General features: G+C 49.4%; 1 protein-coding gene across 1 annotated transcript; it reads left to right on the top strand.

Moving 5' to 3' along the window:
- Positions 1-446: 446 nt before the first annotated feature.
- LOC142273577 (proton-coupled zinc antiporter SLC30A1-like) lies at positions 447-19,781 on the top strand. Its single transcript, XM_075332536.1, has 2 exons — positions 447-1,411; positions 18,066-19,781. Exons 1-2 carry the CDS (start codon positions 826-828, stop codon positions 18,944-18,946), a joined length of 1,467 nt encoding a protein of 488 aa, XP_075188651.1. The 5' UTR covers positions 447-825; the 3' UTR covers positions 18,947-19,781.
- The last annotated feature ends 1,509 nt before the right edge of the window (positions 19,782-21,290 follow it).

Below are 21,290 nucleotides of genomic sequence, written 5' to 3'. Positions count from 1 at the left end.
ACGTACAACAATCATTAACAGTACAAAACAGACTGGTATAGGAGGAGAGAGGACCCTGCCCGCGAGGGCTCACAGTCTACAGATAACTTTAACTCCTCGCTGTCTGTGACATGGCCGCGTCCGAATAAAATATTGGACTAATTGGCGAAATAAAACTAATTAAAACTGCAACTTTTTGGTAAAAATAAAAGTATTAAAAGTCATGGTAACTATAAAAACTACAACTAATTTTGTGGACAGAACTATAAAAAAATGAAACTGTAAACATGGAATCAGCACTGTATATAACGTTGCCCCTAGCAACCAATCATAAGGCCTCTTTCATTTTTCAACCTGCCTAACTGCACTGTAAGCTGAACTCTGATTGGTTGCTAGGAGCAACAGCTTGTGAATAAGAAGAGCGCGGATTGGAGGGCAGCGGGGGAGCTAGTTGTACGCGGAGGGTTACACGGAACGGCCGGTGCTGCGCTCCTCGCCGGTCTCTATAGTAACCGCCCCGCCTCCTCAGCCTGTGTAATGGCGGCTGTCGCTATGTACCACATCGCGTCTCCCGGCTCAGCCAATCACAGGCAGGCGTGCGGAGGGGCGGGGCCTCGTCATCTCTGCTCCGTGTGGAAAAGACGGTTTCGGGTGCAAAAGTTTGTATTATTTCCCTGCTCCGGACGTCAGAGATGCCCAGTGAGGGAGAAGCCGCCGCCGCTGCCGGGCTCCGGTCACTGCGCTCCCCCCCGGCTGTGATCCCGCGCGGCCTCCTGCAGCCGCCGGGCCCCGTCCCTTCGCCGCGCTGACCTTTGGACCGTGTCCTCGGCCCGGGGATCCCTCACGATGTGGGAGTCTAACCGTGTGCGGCTGCTATGTATGCTCGGCCTCACCTTCGTGTTCTTCGTGGCGGAGGTGGTGGTCAGTCGGATCACCGGCTCCCTGGCGATGCTCTCCGACTCCTTCCACATGCTGTCCGATGTGATCGCGCTGGTGGTCGGGCTGATCGCCGTGCGATTCGCTCAGAAGACTCGCTCCACCGATAAGAACACGTTCGGCTGGATCCGGGCCGGGGTGATGGGGGCGCTGGTGAACGCCATCTTCCTCACCGCCCTGTGCTTCACCATCATCCTGGAGGCCGTGGAGCGCTTCACCGAGCCGCAGGCCATCGAGCAGCCGCTGGTCGTCATCGGGGTCGGCGCCGGCGGATTGCTCATCAATCTCATCGGCCTGTGCATGTTCCGGGACAGCGCGGGGGGCGGACACGGACACTCCCACGGCGGAGGCTCCGGACACGGACACTCGCACGGGGCCAAGAAGAACCAGCGGAGCCGGGAGAGATCGGCGGGAGATGGGGTCGTCCGTGACCGGGAGGAGACCAACAACCTGGTGGAGAACGGACCCGGGGTGGAGGTGCTGCCCGGGAAACATGGTGAGAATGACGTCATCGTGTCATGTAAGGCACGGAACCTGTGACGTAATATGGGGGTATGATGCCCTCTACATAGCCACAGCTCCTGTGTGATGTCATATGGGGGGGGGGGTATAGTCTACATAGCTCCTGTGTGATGTCATATTGGGGGGGGTATAGTCTACATAGCTCCTGTGTGATGTCATATTGGGGGGGGGGTATAGTCTACATAGCTCCTGTGTGATGTCATATTGGGGGGGGGGTATAGTCTACATAGCTCCTGTGTGATGTCATATTGGGGGGGGGTATAGTCTACATAGCTCCTGTGTGATGTCATATTGGGGGGGGGTATAGTCTACATAGCTCCTGTGTGATGTCATATTGGGGGGGGGGTATAGTCTACATAGCTCCTGTGTGATGTCATATTGGGGGGGGGGTATAGTCTACATAGCTCCTGTGTGATGTCATATTGGGGGGGGGGTATAGTCTACATAGCTCCTGTGTGATGTCATATTGGGGGGGTATAGTCTACATAGCTCCTGTGTGATGTCATATTGGGGGGGGGGTATAGTCTACATAGCTCCTGTGTGATGTCATATTGGGGGGGGGGTATAGTCTACATAGCTCCTGTGTGATGTCATATTGGGGGGGGGGTATAGTCTACATAGCTCCTGTGTGATGTCATATTGGGGGGGGGGTATAGTCTACATAGCTCCTGTGTGATGTCATATTGGGGGGGGGGTATAGTCTACATAGCTCCTGTGTGATGTCATATTGGGGGGGGTATAGTCTACATAGCTCCTGTGTGATGTCATATTGGGGGGGGTATAGTCTACATAGCTCCTGTGTGATGTCATATTGGGGGGGGTATAGTCTACATAGCTCCTGTGTGATGTCATATTGGGGGGGGTATAGTCTACATAGCTCCTGTGTGATGTCATATTGGGGGGGGTATAGTCTACATAGCTCCTGTGTGATGTCATATTGGGGGGGGTATAGTCTACATAGCTCCTGTGTGATGTCATATTGGGGGGGGTATAGTCTACATAGCTCCTGTGTGATGTCATATTGGGGGGGGGTATAGTCTACATAGCTCCTGTGTGATGTCATATTGGGGGGGTATAGTCTACATAGCTCCTGTGTGATGTCATATTGGGGGGGGTATAGTCTACATAGCTCCTGTGTGATGTCATATTGGGGGGGGGTATAGTCTACATAGCTCCTGTGTGATGTCATATTGGGGGGGGTATAGTCTACATAGCTCCTGTGTGATGTCATATTGGGGGGGGGTATAGTCTACATAGCTCCTGTGTGATGTCATATTGGGGGGGGTATAGTCTACATAGCTCCTGTGTGATGTCATATTGGGGGGGGGTATAGTCTACATGGCTCCTGTGTGATGTCATATTGGGGGGGGTATAGTCTACATAGCTCCTGTGTGATGTCATATTGGGGGGGGTATAGTCTACATAGCTCCTGTGTGATGTCATATTGGGGGGGGTATAGTCTACATAGCTCCTGTGTGATGTCATATTGGGGGGGGTATAGTCTACATAGCTCCTGTGTGATGTCATATTGGGGGGGGTATAGTCTACATAGCTCCTGTGTGATGTCATATTGGGGGGGGTATAGTCTACATAGCTCCTGTGTGATGTCATATTGGGGGGGGTATAGTCTACATAGCTCCTGTGTGATGTCATATTGGGGGGGGTATAGTCTACATAGCTCCTGTGTGATGTCATATTGGGGGGGGTATAGTCTACATAGCTCCTGTGTGATGTCATATTGGGGGGGGGGTATAGTCTACATAGCTCCTGTGTGATGTCATATTGGGGGGGGGGTATAGTCTACATAGCTCCTGTGTGATGTCATATTGGGGGGGGGGTATAGTCTACATAGCTCCTGTGTGATGTCATATTGGGGGGGGGGTATAGTCTACATAGCTCCTGTGTGATGTCATATTGGGGGGGGGTATAGTCTACATAGCTCCTGTGTGATGTTATATTGGGGGGGGGGTATTGTCTACATAGCTCCTGTGTGATGTTATATTGGGGGGGGGTATAGTCTACATAGCTCCTGTGTGATGTCATATTGGGGGGGGGTATAGTCTACATAGCTCCTGTGTGATGTCATATTGGGGGGGGGGTATAGTCTACATAGCTCCTGTGTGATGTCATATTGGGGGGGGGTATAGTCTACATAGCTCCTGTGTGATGTTATATTGGGGGGGGGGTATAGTCTACATAGCTCCTGTGTGATGTTATATTGGGGGGGGGGTATAGTCTACATAGCTCCTGTGTGATGTTATATTGGGGGGGGGGGTATAGTCTACATAGCTCCTGTGTGATGTTATATTGGAGGGGGGGTATAGTCTACATAGCTCCTGTGTGATGTCATATTGGGGGGGGTATAGTCTACATAGCTCCTGTGTGATGTCATATCGAGGGTGTGATGTCATCTACATGGCTATTAAACCTGTGATGTCATCTATATAGCTGTAGCTCCTGTGTGACGGCATAGTGCTGATGGCTAATGTACATAAGTATAGACGCCTTCTGATATCATAGTCTGTGCTGTATTCTACACATCTACAAAGCTGGTGTGATGTATCGGCGGGTGTGATGTCATGAGGATTGGCGGCACAGACTATGTCCATATGCATAGAGCCCCGGTGATGTCATAGTGTGCTGCGCTGTTCTTGTGCAGAGCGAGGCTGCGGCCTTGTCCTGCACTGATTCTGCTTCCACTATGGTTGGTCAGCCACAATATGTGGAAGAAGGGAAGGGGGCACCAGAGTCAGTGTGCCAGGTGTGGATGTGGCTTCTGATGGGCGCTGCCCACCTTTCGAATAGACTAGGGTGCTGTAAAATGGGGTCTCCTATCAGGTAGCCTTTATATATAATGAGGGTGGGGGGCTTCTACTGGGCGCAGGACGCCCCTGTGGTAAATGAGGGTGGGGAGCTTCTCCTGGAATAAGACGCCCCTTGGGGTAAGTGAGGTCGGGGGGGGGGCTTCCCCTGGGTGCAGACGACTCTTGGGCTAAGTGAGCTGGGGGCTTCTACTGGGCGCAGGACGCCCCTGTGGTAAATGAGGGTGGGGGGCTTCTCCTGGGTGCAGACGATTCTTGGGGTAAGTGAGCTGGGGGCTTCTCCTGGGCGCAGGATTCCCTTGTTTTGTGGACGAGGGGCATACCCCCTGTATGTCTACGTTTGTGTAATTACTGGTGACTGCCGTTTTGCACATCCATTTTTTAATCTCTTGCTCCTTTCCTGGCTGTGCTCCGGGGCACGGGCGGCTCCAGTGCCAGGGAGGTGCCAGTTAATGAATTGGTCACGCTCCGTCTGCTGAAGCTGCTTCCCGATCTGTGATTCTCTTGGCGTTTGATGAGATCGTGCAGTGACAGGAGGAATGCAGATGGCAGAAAACCCCTGATTGTCGTCTCTTTGCTGCCCGGCTGCAGAAAAGAAGTGATGGAAGTTATTAAAGGCCCCCCCCCTCCCCCCCTTTACCATGTTTAGGGGCTGTTACTGCTGTGGGGGGGATTATTAACTGCTTTTTAAGTTATTGGACCTGATTTTAAGAAAACCGGTGAGTGGTAAATATTGGTAAATCGAGGCTCTCCGGTGACCGTGCAAGTCTTGAAGTGTAATCTCAGCTCCGTACTGAAGGTCCCCTATCATAACACTCATCATTACTCCAGCCATTGTTTTGGGGTCTGCAGGAGATGGCAGAGTCCCATGCTGAGGATCGGTGGGGGTCCCAGCTTTGGCTCCCTAGTGATCTGCCCGTCATCACCTACAGTGCCTACAAGTAGTATTCAACCCCCTGCAGATTTAGCAGGTTTACACATTTGCAATTAACTTGGCATTGTGACATTTGGACTGTAGATCAGTCTGGAAGTGTGAAATGCACTGCAGCAAAAAAAAATGTTATTTCTTTTTTTATTTTTTTTTTTAAATTGTGAAAAGTTTATTCAGAGGGTCATTTATTATTCAACCCCTCAAACCACAAGAATTCTGTTTGGTTCCCCTAAAGTATTAAGAAGTATTTCAGGCACAAAGAACAATGAGCTTCACATGTTTGGATTAATTATCTCTTTTTCCAGCCTTTTCTGACTAATTAAGACCCTCCCCAAACTTGTGAACAGCACTCATACTTGGTCAACATAGGAAAGACAAAAGAGCATTCCAAGGCCATCAGAGACAAGATCGTGGAGGGTCACAAGGCTGGCAAGGGGTACAATACCCTTTCCAAGGAGTTGGGCCTACCTGTCTCCACTGTTGGGAGCATCATCCGGAAGTGGAAGGCTTATGGAACTACTGTTAGCCTTCCACGGCCTGGACAGCCTTTGAAAGTTTCCACCCGTGCCGAGGCCAGGCTTGTCCGAAGAGTCAAGGCTAACCCAAGGACAACAAGGAAGGAGCTCTGGGAAGATCTCATGGCAGTGGGGACATTGGTTTCAGTCAATACCATAAGTAACCTACTCCACCGCAATGGTCTCCGTTCCAGACGAGCCCGTAAGGTACCTTTACTTTCAAAGAGTCATGTCAAGGCTCGTCTACAGTTTGCGCATGATCACTTGGAGGACTCTGAGACAGACTGGTTCAAGGTTCTCTGGTCTGATGAGACCAAGATCGAGATCTTTGGTGCCAACCACACACGTGACGTTTGGAGACTGGATGGCACTGCATACGACCCCAAGAATACCATCCCTACAGTCAAGCATGGTGGTGGCAGCATCATGCTGTGGGGCTGTTTCTCAGCCAAGGGGCCTGGCCATCTGGTCCGCATCCATGGGAAGATGGATAGCACGGCCTACCTGGAGATTTTGGCCAAGAACCTCCGCTCCTCCATCAAGGATCTTAAGATGGGTCGTCATTTCATCTTCCAACAAGACAACGACCCAAAGCACACAGCCAAGAAAACCAAGGCCTGGTTCAAGAGGGAAAAAATCAAGGTGTTGCAGTGGCCTAGTCAGTCTCCTGACCTTAACCCAATTGAAAACTTGTGGAAGGAGCTCAAGATTAAAGTCCACATGAGACACCCAAAGAACCTAGATAACTTGGAGAAGATCTGCATGGAGGAGTGGGCCAAGATAACTCCAGAGACCTGTGCCGGCATGATCAGGTCTTATAAAAGACGATTATTAGCTGTAATTGCAAACAAGGGTTATTCCACAAAATATTAAACCTAGGGGTTGAATAATAATTGACCCACACTTTTATGTTGAAAATTTATTAAAATTTAACTGAGCAACATAACTTGTTGGTTTGTAAGATTTATGCATCTGTTAATAAATCCTGCTCTTGTTTGAAGTTTGCAGGCTCTAACTTATTTGCATCTTATCAAACCTGCTAAATCTGCAGGGGGTTGAATACTACTTGTAGGCACTGTATCCTGTGAGCAAACCCTTTAAATTAACCATAATAAAACCTAAATCCTCTTAAGGACTAGGTAATTTTTTTGTTTTTATTTTTCTGTCCATGTAGACAAGGGAAGGCTTGTTTCTTATGGGACAAGTTGTACTTTTGATTGACCACCACTCATTTTCTCATATGATATGATGGTAAGCGGGGGGGGGGAATTGCAAGTGTGACGAAATATAAAATAAAGTGAAATTCTGTAATAGCTTTTTGCGGTTTTTATTTATAACGGTAATTTTTACCATAAAACTCACCTGACCATAGGTTTTTAGAGGTCAGTACGATTACATAGATATCAATCATGTATAGTTTTTTTGTTTTAAGTGGTAGAAAAAAAAAATCCTTGCTGTCACGCCTTCCCAAGAGACGTAACATTTTGACTTTTTAGGATATGGGGCTGTGGGAGGGCTTTTTATTTTCTGCAAGCTGATGGTTTTTATTGATATCATTTTGGCGTATATACGATGGCTTGATTGCCAGTTACTACACCTCTTCCTGTTGTGACGGCAGCAGAAAAACTAAAATTCTAGCATTTTATTTTTTTTACTCATTTTGCGGTTTAACGATCCGATTCTTTTTTTTTTTTTTTTTTTATATTTTGATTGAAATAATTTTTTATTAAACAATTTTCATACAAACAATCAACGCAAAACAAACAGTAACTTAATACAGGATACTCAATAGATAGCAATTAAAGGGACTGTATCGTCAGAAAAAAAAAATTAAATACCTGAAAAAATGTAAAGTAATATTATTTTAATGTTTTGTTTAAATATTACTTTTTTTTAATTGAGCAAAATGTAAAAAAATAAAATAAACAGTTTAATAATTTCCACTGTTTCCACTGCTAAACACTAGGGGGAGCAGCTTCTGAAATCCTACAGAAATCCCACTGTAGGAAAAAGCTCACGTTACAGCTTGCAGTAAAGTGGGTGGAGTCTGCTCTCCTGTGTGTGGTGGCACGCCTCCCCCCTCCCAATCTGAGTGTTTACAAAGGATAACAGAGAATGACATGTAGGGACACAATGCACAGCCATTTTGTTGGTGACCAGAAATGTCTAAAGTGTCACCAAGGACAGCAGGAGTATCACACAGGACAGGATTAGATACACTGCTCTGCAGACAGTATCACCCAGGCTAGGATTAGATACACAGCTCAGCAGACAGTATCACACAGGCTAGGATTAGATACACAGCTCAGCAGACAGTATCACACAGGCTAGGATTAGATACACGGCTCAGCAGACAGTATCACCCAGGACAGGATTAGATACACTGCTCAGCAGACAGTATCACACAGGCTAGGATTAGATACACGGCTCAGCAGACAGTATCACACAGGCTAGGATTAGATACACGGCTCCGCAGACAGTATCACACAGGATAGGATTAGATACACGGCTCAGCAGACAGTATCACACAGGATAGGATTAGATACACGGCTCAGCAGACAGTATCACCCAGGAGAGGATTAGATACACGGCCGTGCACACAGCATCACCCAGGACAGGATTAGATACACGGCCGTGCACACAGCATCACCCAGGACAGGATTAGATACACGGCCGTGCAGACCGCATCACCCAGGACAGGATTAGATACACGGCCGTGCAGACCGCATCACCCAGGACAGGATTAGATACACGGCCGTGCACACAGCATCACCCAGGAGAGGATTAGATACACGGCCGTGCACACAGCATCACCCAGGAGAGGATTGGATACACGGCCGTGCACACAGCATCACCCAGGAGAGGATTGGATACACGGCCGTGCACACAGCATCACCCAGGAGAGGATTGGATACACGGCCGTGCACACAGCATCACCCAGGAGAGGATTGGATACACGGCCGTGCACACAGCATCACCCAGGAGAGGATTGGATACACGGCCGTGCACACAGCATCACCCAGGAGAGGATTAGATACACAGCTCATCAGACAGCATCACCCAGGACAGGATTAGATACTGTCTGATGAGCTGTGTATCTAATCCTGTCCTGGGTGATGCTGTGTGCACGGCCGTGTATCTAATCCTGTTCTGGGTGATGCAGTCTGCTGAGCTGTGTATCACCCAAGAGAGGATTAGATACACGGCTCAGCAGATAGTATGAAACAGGAGAGGATAATACACAGCCGTGCAGACAGCATCAGCGGCGGTACTCGCATGCAGTGGGGCAAGGGCGCACACACATACACAGCAGCGGCGAGCAGAGCGGTGGCTGGGGAGAGCGGAGGGATGGGGTGTCAGCGGAGACGGGAACGGCGAGGGGGAGGGGCGGCACTAGCGGGGGCTGAGGAGAGCTAAGGGATGGGGTGTCAGCGGAGACGGGAACGGCGAGGGGGAGGGGCGGCACTAGCGGGGGCTGAGGAGAGCGAAGGGATGGGGTGTTAGCGGAGACGGGAACGGCGAGGGGCGGCGGTAGCAGTAGCGGGGGCTGGGCAGAGCGGAGGGAGGCGGTGTCATCGGTAACGGGGGCAGGGGAGGGGAGGCGGCCTGTACTCACACATCCCGGCGGTTGACAGGGGTGAAGTGGAGCAAACAGCATACGCTGTGAGCTCCACGATGATGGCGCTGAACTTCCTTCTGCTGTGATCTGGACAGCCCAGGGGGCGCGTCCAGGTCACAGCATACGCCCACTGTAACGTTAAACATAGGGTCGGATAGCGACCACTATTCTCTATGCACAGGGGCTGCCATAAAGGAGTGTGTAACTGTCGTTACACACACAGCAAATCCAACATGGCCCCCAGTGCATACAGTAAAATTAGAATAACAGAAAAAGTAAATAAGCTGCGATTTTCATTTTGTATTAGAAATACTTGATTTCAGAATCACTATTTTTAATACAAAAATAAAAAAAACGCGATACATTCCCTTTAATGTAGACATTAACGTATCAAGTGAGTAAACCATCATACCTAAGGGAAAGGGTAGGGAGAAAAGGAAGGGATGGGATGAAGGAAAGAACATTTTATTGCGCAGGAGAGGAAAAGAGGGAAGGGAGTGTGAAAGGGTAAGAAACAATGGAGAACTTTTATAATAATTCAAGTATATATACACATAAAGAAGATAAAATGCAGAATAAAAAAGTCAAATTCCAGGTATAGAAGTCTAAATTTTCATGGATTGTGGAGTTTAAAAATCAGACATTAAGCACATGGACCAGACTCTATTAAGAATTTTGTTGGTAAGAAAGCCAAGGGCTCCATTTTTTGATATGCAGCAAATTCATTTTTTTTATATTTTGATCGGACTTTTACAAATGAAGTGATACCAAATATGTGTATTTCTTTGTCGCTCCATTGGGAGACCCAGACAATTGGGTGTATAGGCTATGCCTCCGGAGGCCGCACAAAGTATTACACTTAAAAGTGTTAAGCCCCTCCCCTTCTGCCTATACACCCCCCGTGCTCCCACGGGCTCCTCAGTTTTTTGCTTTGTGCGAAGGAGGTCAGACACGCACGCACAGCTCCACAGATTGGTCAGCAGCAGCTGCTGACCATGTCGGATGGAAGAAAAGTGGGCCCATATAGAGCCCCCAGCATGCTCCCTTCTCACCCCACTCTTGTCGGTGGTGTTGTAAGGTTGAGGTATCCATTGCGGGTACGGAGGCTGGAGCCCACGTGCTGTTTTTCCTTCCCCATCCCCCTTAGGGCTCTGGTGGAAGTGGGATCCTATCGGTCTCCAGGCACTGAGACCGCGCTTCATCCACAACTCCTGTGGAGCCTGCTGGATAGGAGCCGGGTATCGTTCAGGGCCATGGCCCTGCTACTTGGAGGTACTCTGTATCCCGGTGGGGACCGCGCACAGCAACACTCCAGCTTTGCTGGGTGTGCTAGTGCACCGGGGACCACGGCGCTGACCGGGTTAATATGTGCCATTACACACTCAGCGTTGCTGAGTGTGTTTGTTTATGTATAGGGACTGCCGCACTGACCGCCGCGGCCATGGAAACACTGCGGCGCGGCTGGGACTTGTAGTGCGGCTTTTTGCGGCCTAGTTTCCTTTCCTCCCGCCCACAGCCCTGACAGGCAGGGGAAGGGCGGGACGCTGCACAGAACGAGCAGCACTGAGGGCTGGAGCATGCTTTGCATACTCCACCCCCCTCACTGTGCACAGTGCAGGTACCAGTTCCCGCACTTTCTGGGTCACGCCCACGGCTCCCTCCTCTCCTCAGGACGCCGGCAGCCATTCCTGTCAGCTCCTCGGACGCAGCAGAGGGGGACAAAGTCTGGGAGACCCAGGCAGGGACTCTGGTGGCCTCACAACCAGGGCTGTGGAGTCGGTAAGCCAAACCTTCGACTCCGACTCCGACTCCTCAAATTCTCTTGCACCGACTCCGGCTCCGACTCCGACTCCGGCTCCGACTCCGACTCCTACATATATTGCTTATAGTTAGGTGAAAAATTTATTGTAGTACATGAATGTGTATGTGAACATCAGACATTTAATAATTTTTATGATACAATAATCAAGATATTTGGATAGAACATAAAATATATTTATTGGAATACAACTTTAGAACACAAAAAACTGTAATAAATTGTAAATATGTAATACACTATGTAATATACAGTAGATTACATATATATCTTGTGTGTGTATATACACTGTATATATATATATATATATATATATATATATATATATATATATTTTACATATTTACAATTTATTAGTTTTTTGTGTTCTAAAGTTGTATTCCAATAAATATTTTATGTTCTATCCAAATATCTTGATTATTGTATCATAAAAACAATTAAATGTCTGATGTTCACATTGTACTACAATAAATTTTTCACTTAAATATAAGCATTATACTAAATGTTATTATTTAGTAAAATATTCAGCACATTCTGCATTGCACTCCTGTCCCCAATTTATTATATATTTTAGGAGTCGGAGTCGGTGCATTTTATACCGACTCCGACTCCACCAAAATGAGCTCCGACTCCGACTCCACGACTCCGACTCCGACTCCACAGCCCTGCTCACAACCGCTTTAGGCGGGTGGTAAGCAGCACCTGTGGTGCTAGCCCCATTGTGCAGTAGTGTAACATTATATGTTTATGCTATATATGTTTTACACTGTATGGTGCACAGTTGATTTCTGGCTATATACCCTATTGTGTTACTCAGGGAAGATAATAGCATGGCGCCCACGAAAGGCAGGGGTGCCAAAACACAGGCTTATTATGTTGCCTGCGCCGCATGTACGACCCCGCTACCGGCAGGTTCCACTGACCCTCATTGTGTGCACTGTTCGGCCCCTGTGGCACTTACTCAGCCGGAGCCTCTGCTAAGAGGGGCCCAGGGGGAGCCACCTGCTAACACTGTTCAGGTGACGGGGACGGAGTTTGCAAAACTCTCTGAGACTATGGCTAAGATACTAGAAGCCTTGCAGTCCAGGCCGGTATCTCAGCACAGGGACTCTGTTGAATCTTCGTTCCCTGGCTCCCCTCAGTTGGACCAACAATGTCCTCCAGGGGTATCTCATAGATCCCAGGCTGAGGGTTCTGACACAGACCCCAGCCCCAGACCGACTAAGCGAGCTCGCTTAGATTTTCCCTCGACATCATCATATTGTGCAGGGTCTCAGCGAGGGGAATCGCTGGTTGATGACGCGGAAGTAGCTGATCAGGATTCTGATCCTGAGGCCGCTCTCAATCTTGATACTCCGGACGGGGACGCCATAGTGAACGACCTTATTGCGTCCATCAATCGTATGTTGGATATTTCTCCCTCAGCTCCTCCGGTGGAGGAGTCAGCTTCTCAGCAGGAGAAATTCCATTTCAGGTTTCCCAAGCGTACACCGAGTATGTTTCTGGACCACTCTGATTTCAGAGAGGCAGTCCAGAATCACCATGCTTGTCCAGATAAGCGTTTTTCTAAGCGCCTTAAGGATACACGTTATCCTTTTCCCCCTGACGTGGTCAAAAGTTGGGCTCAGTGTCCCAAAGTGGATCCTCCAATCTCCAGACTGGCAGCTAGATCCATACTTGCAGTGGAAGATGGGGCTTCACTCAAAGATGCCACTGACAGGCAGATGGAGCTCTGGTTGAAATCCATCTATGAAGCTATCGGCGCTTCTTTTGCCCCAGCGTTCGCAGCCGTATGGGCGCTACAAGCTATCTCAGCAGGTCAAGCGCAAATTGACGCAGCCACACGCACGTCCACGCCACAGGTGGCGTCCATAACCACTCAGACGTCGGCATTTGCGTCTTACGCTATTAATGCTGTCCTGGACTCTGCGAGCCGTACGGCGGTTGCAGCCGCCAATTCGGTGGTACTCCGCAGGGCCTTGTGGCTACGGGAATGGAAGGCAGATTCTGTTTCCAAAAAGCGCTTAACCAGTTTGCCAATTTCTGGCGACCGATTGTTTGGCGAGCGTTTGGATGAAATCATCAAACAATCCAAGGGAAAGGATACATCCTTACCCCAGCCCAAACCGAACATACCCCAACAGAGGAAGGGGCAGTCGAGGTTTCGGTCCTTTCGGGGCGCGGGCAGGTCCCAATTCTCCTCGTACAAAAGGCCTCAGAAAGATCAAAGGAACTCTGACGCATGGCGGTCTAAGTCACGTCCTAAAAAGGCCACCGGAGGTGCCGCTACCAAAGCGGCTTCCTCATGACTTTCGGCCTCCTCACTCCGCATCTTCGGTCGGTGGCAGGCTCTCCCGCTTTTGCGACGCCTGGCTGCCACGGGTAAAAGACCGTTGGGTGAGAGACATTCTGTCTCACGGTTACAAGATAGAGTTCACCTCTCGTCCCCCGACTCGATTCTTCAGGTCATCCCCGCCTCCCGAGCGAGCCGAGGCTCTTCTGCAGGCGCTGGGCACTCTGAAGGCAGAAGGAGTGGTGGTCCCTGTTCCTCTTCAGCAACAGGGCCACGGTTTTTACTCCAACTTGTTTGTGGTCCCAAAGAAGGACGGGTCTTTCCGTCCTGTCCTGGACCTGAAACTTCTCAACAAACACGTAAAGACCAGGCGGTTCCGGATGGAATCCCTCCGCTCCGTCATCGCCTCAATGTCCCAAGGAGATTTCCTTGCATCGATCGATATCAAAGATGCTTATCTCCACGTACCGATTGCTCCAGAGCACCAGCGCTTCTTGCGCTTCGCCATAGAAAACGAACACCTGCAGTTCGTGGCACTGCCGTTCGGCCTGGCAACAGCCCCACGGGTTTTCACCAAGGTTATGGCTACTGTAGTAGCGGTCCTCCACTCTCAGGGTCACTCGGTGATCCCTTACTTGGACGATCTCCTGATCAAGGCACCCTCTCAAGAGGCATGCCAACACAGCCTCGACGCTACCCTGGAGACTCTCCAGAGTTTCGGGTGGATCATCAATTTTCCAAAGTCAAATCTGACACCGGCCCAATCGCTCACATACCTTGGCATGGAGTTTCATACCCTCTCAGCGATAGTGAAGCTTCTGCTGATCAAGCAGCGGTCACTACAGACAGGGGTACAATCTCTCCTTCAAGGCCAGTCACACCCCTTGAGGCGCCTCATGCACTTCCTGGGGAAGATGGTGGCAGCAATGGAGGCAGTTCCTTTCGCGCAGTTTCACCTGCGTCCTCTTCAATGGGACATCCTACGCAAATGGGACAGGAAGCCGACGTCCCTCGACAGGAACGTCTCCCTCTCTCAGGCGACCAAAGCTTCCCTTCGGTGGTGGCTTCTTCCCACTTCATTATCGAAGGGGAAATCCTTCCTACCCCCATCCTGGGAGGTGGTCACGACGGACGCGAGTCTGTCAGGGTGGGGAGCGGTTTTTCTCCACCACAGGGCTCAGGGTACGTGGACCCAGCAAGAGTCCTCGCTTCAGATCAATGTTCTGGAAATACGGGCAGTGTACCTTGCCCTGAAAGCGTTCCAGCAGTGGCTGGAAGGCAAGTAGATCAGAATTCAGTCGGACAATTCCACACCGGTGGCATACATCAACCACCAAGGCGGCACACGCAGTCGGCAAGCCTTCCAGGAAGTCCGGCGGATTTTGATGTGGGTGGAAGCCACGGCCTCCACCATCTCTGCAGTTCACATTCCAGGCGTGGAAAACTGGGAAGCAGACTTTCTCAGTCGCCAGGGCATGGACGCAGGGGAATGGTCCCTTCACCCGGACGTGTTTCAGGAGATCTGTTGCCGCTGTGGGGGGCCGGACGTCGACCTCATGGCGTCCCGGCACAACAACAAGGTACCGACGTTCATGGCACGGTCTCAAGATCCCAGAGCTCTGGCGGCAGACGCCTTAGTTCAGGATTGGTCGCAGTTTCAGCTCCCTTATGTGTTTCCTCCGCTGGCACTGTTGCCCAGAGTGTTACGCAAGATCAGGGCCGACTGCCGCCGCGTCATCCTCGTCGCTCCAGACTGGCCGAGGCGGTCGTGGTACCCGGATCTGTGGCATCTCACGGTCGGCCAACCGTGGGCACTACCAGACCGACCAGACTTGCTATCTCAAGGGCCGTTTTTCCATCTGAATTCTGCGGCCCTCAACCTGACTGTGTGGCCATTGAGTCCTGGATCCTAGCGTCTTCAGGGTTATCTCAAGACGTCATTGCCACTATGAGACAGGCTAGGAAACCCACGTCTGCCAAGATCTACCACAGGACGTGGAAAATTTTCCTGTCGTGGTGCTCTGCTCAGGGTTTTTCTCCCTGGCCTTTTGCCTTGCCCACTTTTCTGTCCTTCCTTCAATCTGGACTGGAAAAGGGTTTGTCGCTCGGCTCCCTTAAGGGACAAGTCTCAGCGCTCTGTGTTTTTCCAGAAGCGCCTAGCCAGACTTCCACATGTACGCACGTTCCTGCAGGGGGTTTGTCACATCGTTCCTCCTTACAAGCGGCCGTTAGAACCCTGGGATCTGAACAGGGTGCTGATGGTTCTTCAGAAACCACCATTCGAGCCAATGAGAGATATTTCTCTCTCACGCCTTTCGCAGAAAGTGGTTTTTCTAGTAGCAGTCACTTCACTTCGGAGAGTGTCTGAGCTAGCAGCGCTGTCATGCAAAGCCCCTTTCCTGGTGTTTCACCAGGACAAGGTGGTTCTGCGTCCGGTTCCGGAATTTCTCCCTAAGGTGGTATCCCCCTTTCATCTCAATCAGGATATCTCCTTACCTTCTTTTTGTCCTCATCCAGTTCACCAATGTGAAAAGGATTTGCACTTGTTAGATCTGGTGAGAGCACTCAGACTCTACATTTCTCGTACGGCGCCCCTGCGCCGCTCGGATGCACTCTTTGTCCTTGTCGCTGGCCAGCGTAAAGGGTCACAGGCTTCCAAATCAACCTTGGCTCGGTGGATCAAGGAGCCAATTCTCGAAGCCTACCGTTCGGCTGGGCTTCCGGTTCCCTCAGGGCTGAAGGCCCATTCTACCAGAGCCGTGGGCGCGTCCTGGGCTTTGAGGCACCAGGCTACGGCTCAGCAGGTGTGTCAGGCGGCTACCTGGTCGAGCCTGCACACTTTCACGAAACACTATCAGGTGCATACCTATGCTTCGGCGGATGCCAGCCTAGGTAGACGAGTCCTTCAGGCGGCGGTTGCCCACCTGTAGGAAGAGGCCGTTTTACGGCTCTCTTACGAGGTATTATTTTACCCACCCAGGGACTGCTTTTGGACGTCCCAATTGTCTGGGTCTCCCAATGGAGCGACAAAGAAGAAGGGAATTTTGTTTACTTACCGTAAATTCCTTTTCTTCTAGCTCCAATTGGGAGACCCAGCGCCCGCCCCTGTTTTTTTTTGTGTACACATGTTGTTCATGTTGAATGGTTTCAGTTCTCCGATATTCCTTCGGATTGAAGTTACTTTAAACCAGTTTATAATTCTTTTTCCTCCTTCTTGCTTTTGCACCAAAACTGAGGAGCCCGTGGGAGCACGGGGGGTGTATAGGCAGAAGGGGAGGGGCTTAACACTTTTAAGTGTAATACTTTGTGCGGCCTCCGGAGGCATAGCCTATACACCCAATTGTCTGGGTCTCCCAATTGGAGCTAGAAGAAAAGGAATTTACGGTAAGTAAACAAAATTCCCTTCTTTTATGGTAATTTTTTTTTGTTTTTTTTTTGTTTTTTTTGTAAGAGAAATTTTTATTTAAAAAAACATAATTTTTTTTATATAATTTTTTTTTATTTTAAATTATTTATTTTTTCTGTATTTAATAGTCCCTTTAGGAGACTTGAACCTGGTCTGATCGCCTGTGGTACGCATGCCGATCCATCAACATTGCTGTATATAGAAGAAATCCCAGTCTCCTATGAATGCTGGCTCCGGGTTGGTTTTCATAGGAGTACTGAGATGAGACATCAGGGTCTATAGCAGACCGCTGGCTGTCATGACATCAGATTTTCATCACATGAATGTGCCGCAGGTGCTCATTAAATGGTTAACAGTGGCGTTTAACAAGTTAACAGCTGCGGGCGGAGCGCTGCTCCACCCATGACAGTTAGAGGCAGATGAAGGCTGAATGATTCAGCTGTCATCTGCAGGGAAAGGCTATGTGCGCACGCTGCGTTTTTGTGCGTTTTTGGCGGCTAAAAACGCACCTGCGTCGAAAAAACGCATCAAAAAACGCATGCGTTTTTACCGCGATTTGGTGCGTTTTTGGCTGCGTTTTCCCAATGCATTGCATGGGCGGAAAACGCAGAAAAACGCAGGAAAGAATTGACATGTCCATTTTTTTTATTTTTTTTTTTTTTTCAAGCTCAAAAACGCAGCTTACAAAAACAGTTGTGTGCGGACAGCAAAAATGAAAACTCATAGACTTTGCTGGGGAAGCAAAGTCATGCAGTTTTGAGGCGAAAAACGCGCAAAAACTCCGCGAAAAACGCACTGTGCGCACATAGCCAAAGATACGGGCTCGACGTGCGAGCCTGCATCAAAGGTACTGGAAAGATTTAAGATGTGCACAGCATTTCAATCGTTAAGGGGTTAATCCCATGAGCAATAGGATAGAAAAAAAAAAATCCCTAGGATTAAAGTAAAATGATTGCTGAGGGTCCAGTGACTGAGATCCCCCATTGAGCCAGGGAATGGTGGGGCACAAAGTTCCTGTGTGTGACTAAATCACTACTGGGCATGTGCGACCACTGCTCTTATAGTAGGTAATGGAGCAATGGTCGCACATGCTCAATAACAGTATAGCCACAAAACCTTGAGATCGGTGGGGGTCTCTACTTCCGGCTCTCCTGCAATCCTACATTTTGTATATAGATACTGATCTGACGGCTCGGACCTATAACAGATCTTTCTTTTCTTGACAGATGCGTTGGGAGATCACGCAGTAGATCACCGACTGAACGGCAGCATTGTCCAAAACCACATTGGAGAAATCCACGAGGACGGCTCTCAGCTGAACATGCGCGGAGTCTTCCTCCACGTTCTGGGTGACGCTCTGGGCTCGGTCATCGTGGTGGTCAACGCGTTGGTCTTTTACTTTGTGTTTAACCCTTGTCCAACCGGGGAGAATTGCATCAACCCTTGTGTTCACGACCACTGCTCCGATCATCCAGAGATCAACCACACCTCACTCGCCCTGAATGACAGCGCGGAAGAGCCGCTCATCAAGATGGCCGGACCCTGCTGGGTGTTGTACCTGGACCCCGCCCTGTGTGTGATCATGGTGTGTATATTGCTGTATACAACCTACCCGCTTCTTAAAGAGTCTGCCCTCATCTTGCTGCAAACGGTCCCCAAACAAATTGACATTACCTCCTTGAAACAAAAGCTGCAAAGCCTTGAGGGCGTCGAGGCTGTCCACGAACTGCACGTCTGGCAGCTGGCGGAGAGCCGCATCATTGCCACGGCTCATATAAAATGCCACGACCCCACCGCTTATATGGAGGTAGCAAAGCGTATTAAAGACTTCTTCCACGACGAAGGAATCCACGCTACCACTATTCAACCCGAATTTTCCAATGTGGAATCCGGGTCTAGAATATCCCTCTGTGAACTTTCCTGCAGAACGCAGTGCGCCCCCAAACAGTGCTGCGGGAACTCCGAAAAAAGCATCACGGCCAGGAAGACCAGCTGCGGAGCGGCCACCCTGGGGATGATTAGTGAATCTCCGGAGCATAAACCCAAGAGAACTAATGCCTCCGAGGACCCAGACGAACTGAAGATAGACATGGACTCCGTGGTGTGAGCCGCCACTCCTGGCCGGAACTGGGGACAATACAAAAGGGAAACTTGTTCCCGACTCACTTATGGATGATCACGACCTAGACTGCGATGGCTCATGTCCACTTGTCACAACGGGGAAAGAGAAAGTTGCCTTTAGTTTGATTCTATAGATGTTCAATGTTACAGGTTTTATTTTCCCGCTCGGCAGATCGCTCTAGGACAGAGGCTGTAATGTGGAGTGGACTTCATGTTTCTTTTTAGTTCTCGTTTCTTTTGCTATTTAAAGAAAACGGAAAATTGACGGCAGTAGATTCGGCCAGAGATGCTGGAAGTTGTGTGTGTGTGTGTGTGTGTGTGTGTGTGTCTCCGTTTTTGAGCACTTTGCACTTACCTTGTTGGCTGGCTTTGCTCTTGTTATTGTGAACCAATCTCATCCTATAGATTCAGAAAGATCCATTAGACAACGATAGGAGCGTGTACACTGCGTGGCTCCGATCAATGCGGAAAGTGCCCGTTTAGCAGGTGAAGCTGTTTCGCACAGTGCAAAAAAAAATTGCTCCTGGCGGTGCATCGCCCTGCGTAACCAGTCGTGCTGCTGAGATGTGCACTGAGCCGTCATTTACAGATCGCTCAGTGCGTTAATTTACTTTAGTCTGCCCTGCATAAGCAGTTGTGCTGCCGATATCAATGGCCACTCGTGCACTGAGCTGTCATTTACAAGTTGCTCAGTGCGTGTCATTTACTTTAGTCTGCCCTGCATAAACAGTCGTGCTGCCGACATAAATGGCAGCTCATGTGCACTGAGCTGTCGTTTACAGATCGCTCAGTGCGTGTCGTTTGTTTATGCAGGGCAGACTAAAGTTAATGACACGCACTGAGCGATCTGTAAATGACAGCTCAGTGCACGAGCGGCCATTGATCTCGGCAGCATGACTGTTTATGCAGGGCAGACTAAAGTAGTCATGCTGCGGAGATCAATGGCCACTCGTGTACTGAGCTGTTGTTTACAGATCGCTCAGTGCGTGTCATTTACTTTAGTCTGCCCTGCATACGCAGTTGTACTGCTGAGATCAATGGCAGCTCATGTGCACTGAGCCGTCGTTTACAGATCGCTCAGTGCGCGTCGTTTACTATAGTCTGCCGATTTGTAAACGGCCATTTAAACGACCACCAATCTGATGGAGGTAAACTATGTCCCAGCACGTGTCCTGTAGACTAAATGGAAATGTGGAGGCAGAGAACAGAGCCATGACTGGTTATAAAACCGGCTGTAGACGTACGTAATCCACAATCGTCTTAGGACTATATAAGTGCGCAAGATCAGTCACAGTAAAGCAAACTTACCTGTTCGAATGGAAGTAGATGTAAAATGATCAAAAATGGAGCCACACGATGATATTCATGTATATTCTCTCTGTTTCAGGGGATGATTATAACATTAAAGAGGGCCTTTCACCTCACGTCACATGTCTGCTTTGTTAAAGAGGTTGTCCCCTAGTTTTAGATTGATGACCTAGCCTTCGAATAGGCCATCAATGTCTGTCTGGCCGGGGTCGACACCCTGCACCCCCGCCGATCAACTCAACTGTTCTCGGTGCCGACAGCCGGAAATGCTCAGTTCCGGAGCCGCGCCATCTTCTGATAGTGGCCGCTGCCGGGTACTGCACCTCAGCCTCCCACTCAGATCAATAGGAGACGAATGTGCAGTATCCGGTCGCGGCCACTATCAGAAGATGGCGCAGCTCCGGAACAGAGCATTTCTGGTTGCTGGCACAGAGGACAGCTGATCGGCGGGGGTGCCAGGTGTCGTACCCCGGCCAAACAGACCTTGATGACCTATCCTTAGGATAGGTCATCAGTATAAAAGTAGTGGACAACCCCTTAGATTTTTTTTTTTTTTAAAAAAAAAAAAAATCTATGTACCCCTCTAAAGCCGCTACCGTTCCCGTTTACTTCTGGACAGCTAATCAGGTTACCGCTGTGGCCAATAAATGCTCCGGAAGTAAACGGGACCAGAGCAGCATTGGTGCCCGAGTGGCAGCAGATAAAAGGGTGCATTTTATTTTGTTTTTATGCCTTTTTTTTTTTTTTTTTTTTTTTGAAGAACTTTTATCAATCTGATCCTTTAAAATATTTAAAGTTAAAATGACAATCTTAGAGAATCAGTTGGGCTGTTCCTCTGTTGCTCCTCCTGGAAAAATCTAATCATGACATCAGAGTGTTGCCGGTCCCCTCGTGGGTGGGGCCTCTCCTTGTGAAACGTGAGCATCGTCCAATCAGTTCTATTGATAAACGTAACACTCAGTTGTGTATTACTTTCCAGGAGGAGTAATAGAGGGACAGCCCAATGCATTGGGAAAATATAT

The sequence above is a fragment of the Anomaloglossus baeobatrachus genome, unplaced genomic scaffold (genome assembly GCF_048569485.1).
Source record: "Anomaloglossus baeobatrachus isolate aAnoBae1 unplaced genomic scaffold, aAnoBae1.hap1 Scaffold_3644, whole genome shotgun sequence".
NCBI lineage: Eukaryota > Metazoa > Chordata > Amphibia > Anura > Aromobatidae > Anomaloglossus > Anomaloglossus baeobatrachus.
Note: the sequence above shows the minus strand (reverse complement) of the source record. Positions and strands in the feature narration are given on the sequence as shown.

Coding starts and splice junctions, on each gene's coding strand:
- LOC142273577 (XM_075332536.1), top strand. CDS start 826: ATGTGGGAGTCTAACCGTGTGCGGCTGCTATGTATGCTCGGCCTCACC. Junction 1,412..18,065: donor GGTGCTGCCCGGGAAACATG/GTGAGAATGACG, acceptor TTTTCTTGACAG/ATGCGTTGGGAGATCACGCA.